Source organism: Pipra filicauda, unplaced genomic scaffold, assembly GCF_003945595.2.
Source record: "Pipra filicauda isolate LSUMZ 115617 unplaced genomic scaffold, ASM394559v2 scaffold78_size3787270_pilon, whole genome shotgun sequence".
Lineage (NCBI taxonomy): Eukaryota > Metazoa > Chordata > Aves > Passeriformes > Pipridae > Pipra > Pipra filicauda.
Genome location: NW_024104964.1, coordinates 1316249 through 1330800, shown reverse-complemented (window position 1 = coordinate 1330800; position 14552 = coordinate 1316249). Strand labels below are relative to the sequence as shown.

Sequence of the window (14552 nt, the reverse complement as noted above, 5' to 3'; positions counted from 1 at the left end):
TTTCAGAAATAACTCCTGGGGGGGAAAATCAGTTAGGGAGTGTCTGAAAAATTCAAAGCTATTTGGAAATTTGTTTTCTTGATTTCCTTCCCATGTGAATGCTCATACGAAAATAAGCCTCAGGATTTTAGAATTTTCATTTTGTGTGAAGGAATGTATCCAATAATAATAATAATAATAATAATAATAATAATAATAATAATAATAATAATAATAGTAATGTTCACAGAATACACTCAAATCAATGATCAGCAGCACCAGTTTCTTAGGAGAGGTGAAGGAAGGGATTTTGTGCTTCTTTGGGGTTTTGGTATGTTCCAAAGTGTTGCTGGTGGTTGCTGATGTTTGTAGCTGCTCGTGTAACACATGGAATACTTTGATTTCAGTATTTTTGATGATTGTGTAATCTGGAAGACTTGATGGCAGTTCAGAGCACCTGCTGAACCAGCAAAGGTTGGTGCTCAGGTGGAAATGAATGAATAATTCTGAGCACCCTCAGAAAAGCTGGAATTCTTGCTGTCTGCCAGTGCCACGAGCCAGCCCAGAGGGTGGTTTTCCTCCACTCACTCCATGCAGCCCATGTGCAATCTCTCCATGGACTTTGCTTTAAATTCAAACTTCAAGATAACTTATTAAAAGACTATTTTTAGAGATTATACCCCTATAAAAATCATCAGAGGTATCTTTTTTCCTCAGCCTTGGGGCTTTGCTGCCTGCCCTGTTACTGCAGCACAATCTTACAGCACTTAAGCCCTTACAAAAGATAACATGCTCTTTATGGGGTTTAAAGATAGCTTATTTCAGATTAATTTCAATGAACCAAGAATAAACTGAATCTGAGGAAAGCCTTTTACTGATCCAGTAATTTCTGCACTTTGCAGCAATTAACTTAAAGATGATGTAATTAAAGTGCTGAGTTTCTGTGTGCAAGGAAGGGTTTACAAAAATGACTGCTGGCCTTTTATATTTTGCATGAGGATTTTATGAACCCATCTGCCTTCAAAAATAACACCAATTTTGGGGAAATTTCACTTGTGACCTCCTTTGGGGTGTGTTGCAAAACACGTTGATTCTTTGAGGAAATGCAGGTGAGTTCAGTTGTTTATTCCTTGCTCCCTAAAAACCAGGGAGGGGTTAAGAGAAGAGGTGTAACAGAAATGTGGATCATGGAAATGTTTTCCAGGGCAGAGCTGTTGCAGAAAGTGCTCTTTTCCCAGTGTTGATCTTTTCTCACAGTGTGATTATTATGAATTATTTTCTGGTGTCTGTGACTGTGACACATCCCTGAGGTGGCAGAGAGAGGAAGGGAGAGCTGGCTCTTTGTTTTCTGTCTGTAGGCTCTGTATCCCAAGGGGAGAGGTTTGCATCCAGAAATCCAGGACAAAATAATTTCTCCTATGGAAACATTATGGAATATAATTAATTGTAGAAATATTTATTATTTTTTTTTTATTTTTAATCATTCAGATGACTTTTTTTCTAGACACTGAGACAGACTCTGGCCTGGCTGCCCAGGACTGTGGGAAGGGATTGCCATCTGCTGGCAGCCACCCCTGCCAGAGCAGGAGAGATTCCAGGAGAGGTTCCCACTCCTCAGGTCCTGCAGGAGTTGGGTGATTTGCTGAGAGCCCAAAGTTCAGTCCAAGCTGAGCAGTGACAAATCCCAGGAGTTCTGTGTGCCCTGGCACAGGGGGGATGGGGTTGGTGAGTTTGTGGCTCCTGCTGAGGACACAGCCCAGCCTGTGGTGGTGCCCGGGTTTAAGGAGTGTGGCCCCGGCTGATCAGACTATGCTGTCTCCTGGTTTGTGATTCAACACCTGTCTGGGAGTCAGTAACACTCCCTGGGAGTGACCAAGGCCAGCTTGGGCTTGGAGCAACCTGGGATAGTGGAAGGTGCCCCTGCCCATGGCAGGAGATGAGACTGGGTGGGCTTTAAGGTCCCTTCCAACCCAAACCATTCCATGAACCAGCTTCCAAAATCAAAAACCAGTCAGTTCTGGGAGCTTAGTTTGTGGCAAAATACATTCTCAGTGAAGAGCCTACAGAAATGAGAAAGGCAGGGAGAATTAATGTCAAACAAACAGCAAAATCCATGTTCCTGCCTGTAAGTATTGCTCCTTGCGTGGTCTGAACAGCAGCCAAAGTGCCCGGGCTGGGTCACTGTGGAGTGTCCCTGGCAGTGCCCAGAGGTTCCCCAGGCTGAGGGCAGGGGGGTTCAGGTGCTTCATTTCCTGTCACTGTTGTGGGGTTCATGTGAACAGGGACAAAGACACCCCAGGGTGAGAAACGAGCCTTTCCAGAGCCCTGGAACATGACAAGTCCCTTTCCCGTGGAATGCTTTAAATACAGCATATTTAGCTTCTTTAAAAAACCAACCCCACCCCTTCTCTGTGCATACAGACCCCGTGCCCCAGGGCTGGTGCAGCAGAGCATCCTGTGAAGCATCCTGGCTCCCTGGAAACAGGAGTTTGCTCTGGCTGTCACCAGAGGGAACTGCAGCACCAGTGGAGGAGCTGCTCTCCCTCACACACCTTTGCTGAAGGGCTCGGTGGTTGCAGCCATATCTTGCTCCTAAAGCTGCCTCTATTGTTACAAATTAGATAATTTTTTAAACTGTGCATGAAAATGTCCATTTTTAATGCTTTTGAGAACTTTATTTCTGGTCAGATAAAACTCGGTAATATCTTAATGACTTTTTAAGGCTTGCAAAGCTTTTTTGAATTAAGTGATTTGTCACTTTAAAAATGCTTTTTTCCCCCAGAAAAAATGAACCCCAGAGGGTTCATTTTAAAAAGGAATATATAAGTTCTAGAAAAGGAAAGGAACAAAGATGCCTCTCATGTTCTCCCTCAGGTAGATGGACTGCAAAAGGAGAGCTCATCCCCACGGAGGTACAGGATCAGGGAAGCTGATGCCAGAACCGCCTGGGAAGGCAGGGAGAGGATGGCTTGAGTGGCTGCCCGAGCCAGTCCCCTGAGGAGGACAGTGCCAGGCCTGGCACCGAGGCCACAGGGATGCAGGTGGCCCTTGGAGTGGTGAGTCTGGAGAGTGCAGAGCTCTCTGCCCCTTGCAGATGTGTGCACAGGGCTGAGTCCTCTGGGACACTGGGGCATCTCTGCTGACCCCAGTGGGGCTCTGATTTATCACAAGTTGTTTTCTTCTGTGCTTGAAGTTTGTCCCAGCCTTACTTCTGCTGGTTTTGAAGAGCAGGGAGTGCTGACAGGGGCAGAGAAGAGCAGGGTATCTGTGGGTGTTTCTGTGGGGAAGGTGCAGTTTGCAGTGGAGACTTGAGGGCACAGGTTCCAGGGCTGGCTGACACCCAGCTGAGCTGTAGTTTTCTCATACATGGTGGTGCTGGGCTGATGGTTGGACTTGATGATTTTAAAGGTCTTTTCCAACCTTAACCATTCCATGAATTTATGAAAATGTAGACTAAAAGATTTTTAAGAAATGCTTCCTTTTGTTCATAAGAGGACATTGAAATCATCTTGCTCCATTTTATCTGGTGTTTGTGGTCAACCAGAATGGGCAAATCAAGAAATAAACGAGTTCAATCTTAGATAAACATGGTATTTTAGAAAGTCTTTCACAACTTATGGTAATGAACTTCTTTTTTCCTTAGCCAGTTAGTGTTTTGCCATTGTGTTCCTTGCTGGCACGAGCTGATGTTCTTTCAGAGGACACAGGAAGATCAAATAAAGATGTTTTCTGCCCATGACTGGCTTTGTCCAGCACATGAGCTGAAATCACACAGGCCAGGGGTTGTTTGGGAATGCAGCATCTTCACTCTGAGTTGTTTTCAACCAGGAAATTTAGGGCTGGACCAAGAACTGGGACACACGTCCCAGCTGAGCAGTTCAGTCCCTTCTTTTTCAGGAACTAGAACAAAGGAACAACCAAAATTGTGATCCAACATCCAGCTGTTCCCATCTCTGTGCCCAGGTCCATCCTGGTAAAATCCTTGTTGGAGTGTCCCATGTTGCTCCTGCTTCCTGCTCTGCTGCCTCCCCCCCTCAGCCACCCTCTGAAGGAAGCTTTGCCTTTCTCAGCAGAAGTGCAGCAGGATAAGTCTTGAGTTTTAACTTGGTCCAGAAGTTGGGATCCAAGTGACATACTAAATGCCTTTAAATTCTGAAGAAGATGCCAATTTTCCTTCAGCTGTGACAGTAAAGGCACACCAACTGGTTGCAGTAATGTATAAATCATAACACACATCCTCCAGAAAGCTGCCAGTTCTCAAATCATAAATGCTTGGGGATTTGTGGGGTGTGGTGGGCTGAGTGTCCTTCCACAATAATAATCACTGGAGAGGAAGAAATGGGTGAAGTTTTTATTTGAAGTATCTGAACCTTGTCCTGTGGCTGACCCTGGGCCTGGCAGCTCTGGGGGTTCAGTGTCAGCCCAGCTCAGGGGAAGGTGAGTGGTGCTGGGTCAGATGTGGCTCCAGAGCTGCTCTGACTCCAAAAATGTGCAGTTCCAAACGCTTGGCTCCCCGTGCTGCCCTGGGCTGGGCTGTGCCAGGGCTCAGCAGGCTGCTCCTGCTGCAGTCACCTTGCAGTCACCTCCAGCTCCGTGCTGGAGATCCCACTGGGCTCTGCCCGTCAGCTCTGGGTCAGGCAGATGCCTCCCCACAGCTATCCTGTGCCAGCCAGGGTGGATTTGCATCGCTCAGCTGCCGTGGAATGGAGCTGTACAAAGGCAGCCCCATGTTGTCATCGTTATTTTTAGACAGCAGTGGGGAACCAGTCCAGCACTGCTGTGGCACATGTCGAGGGGGACACGATAGAGCAGTTCCTCCATCAGATTTGCAGCTGGTTTTTAGCAGGTATCTCAGCACTCAGTGAGTGGTACTTCTCTCTGCCAAGAGAAATGACGTGCAGACCCCAAGCCCTGGGAAACAGTCTGTGGAATTAAATATTTAGTAGCTTAATACATGGATTTTTTTCAGGTCTTCAGTTGCACAGTTATCAAATAAATCAGCCTTTATTTTCATGATGTAAATGTGAGTAGAAGTAACGCCTGGCAATTTCTAAGGGAGCTTTCAAGTGCTAAGACTGGTGTGAGTAATAAAATGCATTTCATTAGACGAGTTTTCCACACATAAACCTATTTCTTGAAAGCAAAAGTCTAATATTCTCCCATGTTAGTCTGCGTGTCACAGGAGTGTATGGCAAAGTCATAAAACAATTCAAGGCATATAAATGTGGCTTTTGATTTGCTAGTAAATCAGGGGTAAGGAAAAAGCTCAACTGAAAGAAAGAAATGTGATTTAAAAATTAATACCAATATTACAAAGCTGTAAAGATTTTATTACTTGGAGCATTCCCTCTGTGAAGATGAGTTGGTCTGTCCCCCTCCTGTCCTCTACAGCAGTTTAGCCTGCAGCTATTTATATGGCTTATTTATATGTTTGTAAAACAAAGCCCTGCTTTGCCAGCCTGCTGCATTGTGTGCAGATTTCCAGGGATTACAAGTACAGTAACGAAGACAGAAATTCAGCTTTTTAGTATTTAATGTCTGGGTACTGGTGAAATGAAGAAGACTGGGACGTACTCTCAACATACTGGCTATTTTAACACCAAAAATGGCCAACTGGCTTTGCAGAGTGGGTGGTGTGTCAGTGAGGTTCTGACAGTTCCCTCCCAAACATCAGGCTCTAAATCACTGGGATCCAGCAGAAAGAGCCCAAGAAATGCATCCATGGGGTTGTTTCCATGCAGTTGATATTTGCTCTCTGGGCTGTGCTCCCAGCATTCCATGTGGAAACCTGTCTCTGGTGCAGAAGGGGAAATTCTACCTCTCAGTGAGGTGCTGTGGGATCGTTTACAGCCAAAGCTTTCCTTAATATTGCCCGAGAGGCACCGACTGGGGAGGGGAGAGCAGAGCTCCCGACTGCACCCCGAGGGGTTTGGGGGCGGCTCCAACCCCGCCCAGCTGAGCCTGTGCTGCCTGACAGCCCCTGTGTGTGGGCACGGGGCAGGGGCAATGCTGAGGGTTCTGTGTGTGGGCACAGGGCAGGGGCAATGCTGAGGGTTCTGTGTGTGGGCACAGGGCAGGGGCAATGCTGAGGGTTCTGTGTGTGGGCACGGGGCAGGGGCAATGCTGAGGGTTCTGTGGGCACAGGGCAGGGGCAATGCTGAGGGTTCTGTGTGTGTGGGCACAGGGCAGGGGCAATGCTGAGGGTTCTGTGTGTGGACACAGGGCAGGGGCAATGCTGAGGGTTCTCATGGGAGATCTGTGCCCGGTGATGTTACAGGAAAACCCATTCCCAACAACGTGGTTCAATGGCCCTGTCGGCTGCGTGGCCCAGGGTTGGATTGTCCCACAGGGAAGCTCCTACATAACCATCCTGCCTGTTCAAGGGCTCTGGGTCACATTTCTGCCACTGTTGGCTGGATTGTTCCCATTTTCTTTAGGATTGGACTCTGGCTTTAATCACCTCATTGCATGTTAACTTCCCGTGACAGTTGAACTTGATTGTAGAGGTCTTTTCCAGCCTTAATAGTTCCATTAGCACTCCATGGTCCCCTCCATGCTCCAAGGCAGATGCTGAGGGTCCCTGGCTGATGGAGGAGCACTGACAGCTCCCCAGGTCCTCCCTCCCTGGCAGCTTTGGGGCAGGAGCAGTTGAAGGGCTGGAACAGGATGGCTCAGTCTCCCGAGGTTAAACAGCTCAGACAGGATGGCTCAGTCTCCCAAAGGAAGGCTCCAGGCTCCCACAGCTCCTCTGTGGGCTGAGGGAACAGCCAAAGATAGTGATCAGTGCAATGAAGCACTTTGGCTTCTGAGGTGGGATGCTTGGAAGGCAGCAGGGATGTTGTTCCCTCCAGCCCTTCCCCAGAGCTTTGGCACAGCTCAGACACCTGCAGAGGGTTTTTGTGCTCCCCAGGGCCGGCGCCGTGCGCGGCTCCGCTGGGCAGAGCAGACTTTGAACCTGCCAGCCAAGGAATGCAGCTGGGCTGTTTGTTTTTCCTTCTGGCAGAGCCCACGTGGTTCCAAAGAAGAGAATGGAATATTTTCTAAAACATCAGCACTGGTTTTTCCCCTTAAAGTTGCTTCTCTCCCAGGAAGCCTCGCAGCCCTGCTGCCTCAGTTCCTCCTCCTGACTTTAGCCCTCATTCTCTTAAAGCACTGAGACATTTAAAGCATTTGAAGTGATTCCCAGCCTCGAGCACTTAATGGAAATGAAGTCAAGGAGGCTGCTCCAAAGGTTCCCGAAGTGAGACCAATCTGAGCACCTCAGTGAGCTGGGGGCTAAAAAAGAGATCTAATTCCCAAACCCAATTCCCATCTAACTCTGGACATGGAGTATCTCAGTGTCCCAGCACAAGCTCAGAGGGAAGAACATACAGAAATTATCACGTAATTTGAAACACAAATAGAAATGAGGGAGTTGTTTTTCTTGTGTATTGTTGTTCAGCAGCAAAGCAGTAGATATGTTTTGCCACAGATCAATCTGAGTTTTTTCTTAAGCCTTGTGTCCTCTCCTTGGTTTTTTTTTTTTTATATTTTGAGACTGTCCCCCTGCTTTTTTTTTATCTGTTGGACTGAGCTCTATTGTAGGATTGATGTGTGCAGTCCATTTCTCAGTTCCAATCAGAAGATGTGCTGTTTAAAATAATGTCTGTATTGTTACTCTGCTCTTTGCTGCAGTTACAACTTTGATGCCCTTGATGCCCTGCTCAGGACGTGCAGGACAGCACTGGCTGTGGGTGCAGCTGGACTGGGGCAGCAGTGCCCAGAGCTGGGCAGAGCAGCAATGACTCGCTGCCCTTGCTTGTGGCAACTGGGCCTGGAAAGATCCCAATCCCTGAAGATCAGGTGGTCTTGTCAGGAATACATGGTTCCTGGTGGAAATTATTTCCATGAGATCAGATGGATATATATAATCAGCAGAACCAAACCAGATAGGATTCTTATGGGAACAGCTGTGCAGCCAAGGAAGTCATTGTATCAGAGATGGCTTTCTCAATAAATATATTGCACAGAGTCATATTTCTTTTTGCAACAAATTGGATCTTATCCAAAAAGATTTGCTCTATAGCAAAGCCAGACCAAGACAGCAAAGCTCACAGTTTGTTCTTGTGTCTCAGACTGTTGTGATAGGCTGAATTGTGCACGGCATAATAAAGTGCTTTATAGCCCTGAGTTTTATTTTGGGTAAGTAGTAATGAAATCACCTTCCCTACGTGGTGTTTGGGGAAAGACAAGCAGTTTTTAAAGAGAACTGTCTTGCTCAAAAATGCAGAGAAGTGGCAGAAAACAGCTGTAGAGACATCGAGGTGTATCAAGGCTGGGTTGGATGGGGTCTGGAGCAACCTGGGCTAGTGGGAGGTGTCTGTGCCTGTGGCAGGGGGTGGCACTGGATGGGCTTTAAGGTCCTTCCAACCCAAACCAGTCTGTGATTGTGTGCCATTGATGAAAACTTCCTTAGGTGACATGACTTGGCTTCAGTTCTTGTTCTGGAATCATCATCTTAGAATTCCCTCCGGGCTCCAAAGCCCAGGGAGTGTTTATAGTGCGCAATAAACCATCTCTGCAGGGCTGAATTTGTCTCTGATGTAAAACAACTGCTCAGCACAGTGTGGCCAGAGCTCAGTGCTGCTCCCCCTCTGTGGATGTCAGAGTGTTCTTTGGGCTGGTTATAGAGACTCCAAGGAAGACGTGATCCCACAGCCATTGTATGAGGGGAAGCAATTCTGAATAAAGGTGATAATTGATTTCTTTAGTGTAAAGTATTTAATTTTTAATCAACAAACAGATAAGAAAGCGATCATCTCTCTTAGATCTGCTTAACGTGTTTCTGAGCACTGTCCTGTCTTCTGGGAGCCCACAAGAAATTCCTCTCAACTATATGAACATCCAGATTAGATCTCTCGAAATCATCCTTGTACCTGTTACCTGGAATGGCTTTGGAGCAGCCGTTTCTGTCCTTTTCCAGTTCAGAAGCACAGGAAGAATCCCTGATTCATTTAATCTCCAGGCACAGGTCTGAGATGGGATTATGTATAAACTTGGTGAATGTTAGAGAAAGTCTCCTCCCATTCCTGAAGGAAAGCCTTTGGATCAGGGCATGTGTGCTGTTCCTCTGAGCGTTCTGCACACTTGGTTCATTTCCCCTGAACACTTTTTCCTGCTTATTGGTGAAACCCAGGATCACTCTGAGGGATCTTCACACGCAGCTCCCCTTTGCTGTGACATGACCTGCTGTGCAGTTTGTGCTTTTGGCTCAGATCTGGTACTTGTCTCCATGTTTTTTCTCCTTTGAATTAGAGACAGTTTGCAATAATTTATCCTGTTTGGGACAAAATAAGTCTCAGATTTTTTTAGGAATATTCCTTCCTGGAATTTTGTTGTCCACTTCCCCCAGGAGTGCTGAAAACCTGTGGTTGCACCCTGTACCCGTTCAGGGGGAGGGAACTAAATGTGCCTCTGTGCTTTGTGCAGAATGAGATTCCTGGTGCTGCTTAGGAAAGAACTAATAACTGCAGAAGTATCTGAGTAGGGCTTGGCTTGGGTTTTGATAGGAGAGGGATGAGAGGAGATGTGGGGGATTAAGAACTGGGTCCCTGTCACGCTCTAAATATGTGGATGGTCATAAATATTATCTGAACTTACCATGTGGTGTTTCATGGCTATAAAGAGACCACAAAGCACTTTTCACCCTTGTTTCTCTCCCCCTTCAAAAACTGAGCTCCCTTTATTCACTTTGCTCGGAGACAGATGTGCAGCTGGAGGACCAGGCAGAGGTAACCCTGAATCCCCTGAATTCCTGCCTTTTTAGACAATTGAATGCGTGTAGCCAAACCCTGGCACGAGTGAGCCAGGCAGCTGCAGCACATTCCAAATATCGCTCTATTTAAAGCATCCCAAGGCTCCCAGAACAACTGCAGAGACAAACCTTAAACCTGCCATTAAACCAGCAGAGGGGGAATGGCAGAACCAGGTAAGGTGCACTGTGAAATGTGAATGTAACAATATATTAAAATGAATAAACCTGAGCAATGTAGTGTGAAAATACTCAGCTATTTGTATTCTCGTTGAAACACTATGTATTTTACTTTTCAGTAACAGTTACCAGTTTAAAATGTGACAATACTCAGCTACTTGTATTCTTGTTGAAACACTATGTATTTTATGTTAAGTTACCAGTTTAAAAGCTAATTCTATTAACAGCAGTGAGTTAAAAGTAGCTTGTCTTCCTCCTGTATTTCTAAATCCCACCAGTTTTTTCTTTAGTGTTTTGTAGCTGTAATTTCAGGTTAGTGAACACAATAGAACAGAACTGTGTAAAATGAGATCTGTTTGACAGCATTTTTGATGTCTGTGTGTAGCTGAGCTCTGAGTGCAGTTCTGGGTGAACGTAGAATAATTTAGATTTTAACCCCACAAAGCTTGAGTGACAGAGCAAAATGAAATTTTAATAATGAGCTTTCCATTGTAAGCACACCTCACTGTCTCCAAGGAGAAAAGGCAGCTTATAAAAATGCATTTTGTATCCATTGTCATTTTTTATTTACTTCACTTAAACTCCCAGCTGTAAGTGTATCTGTGGTGTTTGCTGTGCACAGGTCCTCAGGTAACACTTGTCCTTGTAAAAGGAACTTTTTAATCCATCTTCATAGCTATGTTAAAAGTTTCTAAAGACTTATCTGCTGGGTTCTGCACCGTTTACTCTGGTATGTGAGGAGGAGAGTGAATTTCTGCTGAGGTACAGCAGGATGCTGAATGCTGTTTTCATTGGTATCCACAGAAATTACACCGACACTGGTTTAACCTGGGTCTCACATGACAGACTCCCATAGTCAGCAGACACAGCAGCATGAGCAGAGCTCTGACAGAACTGCCCTGTGCACCCAGCAGGATCCAGCCTTGGGGCTGTAATTAGACCTTTAGAAAAATGGCAAGTAAAGAGAAATGATTCCCGGAGAAGCAGCTTTACCTTGCACAGTGTCAAAGCCATAACAGTCTTTAAATTAAACAGGTAAGGGAGCTTAAATTAAACTCCCCTGTGGCAAAAGGACTCCCAGTTTCAGAGCAGGATTTTATCTTTGCTGTTGTGGTTGTTTATCTGTTTAATATTTTCATGGCAGCACATGCAGATTTTCTGTCTGTGCTCTCTCCCTCTGGCAGACACACCATGCAGTGTCGTGGAGAGAGGTCTGTTGTGCACAGCTTTGAAAGAGCAATGTGGCAATCCTTAATTATTAAGCATCCCTCTAAGTCTGCCTGCTTGATCTAAACTGTGCAAGGTGCTGTGAATAGCTTTACATAATTTATTAATCCCTTCAAAAACCTGGAAATGTATTAACTGCAGAGAGATCTGCTCTAAGAGGTTGTAATATGTTGGTAAGTAATAGGATTCTGCTTTCTGGCAAGAGACTGCTATTTGCAGGAAACCGATAGAAGAGTCTTTAAAATTCTGATGTTGTACAGAAATATATTTATATAAAGCCAGTCCTGCTTTCCATGTGCTCCGTGGAGAACCATCACCTGCACTGGGCTCCTTGTTCTAGGACTAGTGGGCAACTCACCCCTTGTTTGTGGCTGGCCCAGCTGGAAGAGTTTCCACATTGGACACTCCTGTGGTATTTTCCTGCTAGAAAGGAGGAAACAGCCTTGCAGTGGTTAATCACCTCAGCCTGAGCTCCCTGTGTGGCTGTGGGGACAGGACACGAGAGGGATGCAGTGCGCAGCCAGGGGTGCTGGGAATCTCTGCTGTGCAGCCACTGCCACCATCCTTTGGGGTGTGGGAATTCAGTGTCCCCTCAGTGCAGCCACTGCCACCATCCTTTGGGGTGTGGGAATTCAGTGTCCCCTCAGTGCAGCCACTGCCACCATCCTTTGGGGTGTGGGAATTCAGTGTCCCCTCGGTGCAGCCACTGCCACCATCCTTTGGGGTGTGGGAATTCAGTGTCCCCTCGGTGCAGCCACTGCCACCATCCTTTGGGGTGTGGGAATTCAGTGTCCCCTTCCTGCAGGTCCAGGCACACGGATGGTCAGGCGGGCTGGGACACTCCTGGTTTGATGTGTTGGGATCATTCCCTGCCTGTGTAACGTGGCCTCTCAGTCACAGCCCCTCTCCTCCCTTGCAGCCCCAGCCCCGCTGTCCCGCCTGGTTGTCCCTGTGCTCCTGGCACTTGGCTGGCTCCTGGGATGTGCCCTCATGGTTTACATTGTCTTCTCCTGATGGCAGTAAGTGACTGGCACGTGCCACACGCCACCTCTGCTTCCCTTGCTTGGCACTGCCACCTTTCAAATGGAATTTGCTTTGTCTTACAGGACAGAAGAATTTACAGGGATGTTGATTAGAAGAACCTGGAAGTTCAACTGAGATTTCTAATGGCTAAAATAAGTATAAAATGAGTTATTTTTAATATCAACACTGTAAACATGGTGTACGCTTTTTATCCACAGTGTTTCACATGTAATTAGAGCTTTAGGAAGAGTCACCAAACCAATTTCCCAGTTTCCACATGGTTTGTAATGGGGTGAGTGGTTTTGGAGTCCTGTATAGGTGGACACCTGCCTACCTGCTGAATAGCAAACTTTTAAAATAGCTAAGGAGCTTCAAACTTGTTAGAAACAGGCAAGGGTTAATTTCTCATGGGGCCTGGGGAAGTATTTTTAGCCTTATTATGGGGAAGATCTATTGGAATCTATTGTTATGAAACAGAAATATGTACGTCCTTCGAACAGAAAACCTCAGGCTTTTTTAGGGTTGGGAGGGCTGTTGTACAGCTCAGTGTGCCTGGAATCATGGCTCAGGCTCGCTCTGGCCCCCTGACTGTCTTGTACTTGGGGGGGTTGTCTTTTTTAATTATAATTGGAGATAATTATATTCCCCTTATGGATAATGTGCCTTGAGAACTTCCAGCGACTTTGCCATTTAAATCAGAAATAATCGTCAGATGATCTGAGCTGCTGCATTTTCACAGACAGCCTTGAGCTTTTGAGCATGAAGGGTTTTATACTGAAGAGTTGCAGTTCTCAGAAGACAAAATCATTAATAATTCAATCCCCAGTTAAAGCAGAGAACTGACTGTGGGAGGCATGTCTGGGAGATCCCAGCAAGATGAATGTTTAAGGGAATGTGAAAAAAACCTTAATGACCCCTGGTGGGGTTAAACACAGAGAGAAGCTATTTTTTTGGCTCCTGCTTACACAATTTGTATAAGTTTGAGAATGTGAGGAAGGCACATCAGTCAGACATCCTGTCTCCATCTGTGGGCACTGTCTGTTGTCCTTTAGGAATGGAAACACAAACATATTTGTCTGTAGCGCAGCCGTGAACATTCCTTGGCCGCTCCAGCAGCCTCAGCAACAGCACTCAAGTGTGACATTCCCCTTGGGAATTGTCCCAACACCGAGTTGCTTCACCTGCAAATGACCTGAGGGCACAGGGGGATGCTGTTTCATCAGGTGTCCTGGAAGAGAGGGGACAAACCCTGCAGTCTCTTGGAGAGCTGGAGATTCCCAATCCCTGCAGCAAGTGAGGACCTCCAGCATCACTGTCAGTCACTGCCAGGTGAGAACATCCCCTCCAGCTCACCTGTACAGGTGGGCTGTGTGAGCAGACACCTCATTATCTCCTTTTCAGGACCAGTTCCTGGGTTTCTAAGACTGAGCCCACCCTGACTGATCCCAGCTCTGACTGACACAGGGCCAGCAGAGACTCCATAGAAACCATGTCCATGTTTTCACATCTCAGCTCATTTACCAGGCCTGGAGGGAAACGTTCTGAGAGATCCTGTTGGCCCAAGTGGCTCTTTGGGTGTCTCACAACACTGGAAATCGAATGTTTCCAATTAAAATGTTACAGAGCTGAAATATAAACACTACAATCTGGTTTAGCTTTACCTGATTTTTGAGAGCAGAAAGATCTGATTTGGCAGAGCAAAACAAAATAACTTTCTAGGCTGGCTTCAGTATTGTCAGACTGACTCGCTGTGTACAAAGGGAAAGTTCCTGCCAGTTTTGTAGAATAATAAAAAGAGGATTATTCCAAGAAATTATGCATCCCCCACACTGTTGGAAGCCCACGGAGTGCTCTGCAAAGTGACCTTTTGTAACCACCCTGGGACAGCCCACTGGGGTGGCTGGGCAATGGAGCTGTACCATGTGAAGCTCCCCACATGTGCAGGGCTGTCAGAGCTGCAACAAAAGGTTTGGGGTCTTTAATTCTTGAAAAACAAAATGAGTGTTTGGGTGCTGGGTTTTTTCTCTCAGATGCTGGTGAGTGATGAGAAGAAAACCACGTGTATTCAGATTTCCTGCAGAGCTCTGGTGCTACACTACTGAAGCTATACACTACTATAGCTTTGGTTCTGTCACCGTGTCAGGCTGTAGGACATTCCAATATTGTTACAGTGTGATGGCTTTGGGGCATAACAACTGTCCCTAATGAGCTCTATCCCATCCCTGAGATCCAGTTCTCCAAGATCAAAGGGCCCTGCTCACCTTTAGGGTGGGCACCTTTTCCAAGCCTATTTCTATTTTTTCCTGCTGGTGGGATGGTGTTTTCTGTGATCTAAGATGATCTGTACTGTTTC

The 14552-nt window shown here is 46.3% G+C and overlaps 2 protein-coding genes across 2 annotated transcripts in view; both read left to right on the top strand.

Moving 5' to 3' along the window:
• PLCH1 (phospholipase C eta 1) overlaps window positions 1-14012 on the top strand; it is a 92393-nt gene extending 78381 nt beyond the window's left edge. The window contains exons 27-31 of the mRNA XM_039389927.1: window positions 2854-3035; window positions 9866-10984; window positions 12096-12195; window positions 12283-13528; window positions 13601-14012. The gene's annotated coding sequence lies outside the window, so the exon portion shown is untranslated. The remainder of the gene's footprint in view (window positions 1-2853; window positions 3036-9865; window positions 10985-12095; window positions 12196-12282; window positions 13529-13600) is intronic.
• On the top strand, window positions 2858-14012 carry STRIT1 (small transmembrane regulator of ion transport 1). The gene is made up of 4 exons (XM_039389980.1): window positions 2858-2891; window positions 2982-3035; window positions 12096-12195; window positions 12283-14012. The coding sequence occupies exons 1-3, from the start codon at window positions 2858-2860 to the stop codon at window positions 12188-12190; spliced, it is 183 nt and encodes a 60-aa protein (XP_039245914.1). The 3' UTR covers window positions 12191-12195; window positions 12283-14012.
• Window positions 14013-14552: the final 540 nt, after the last annotated feature.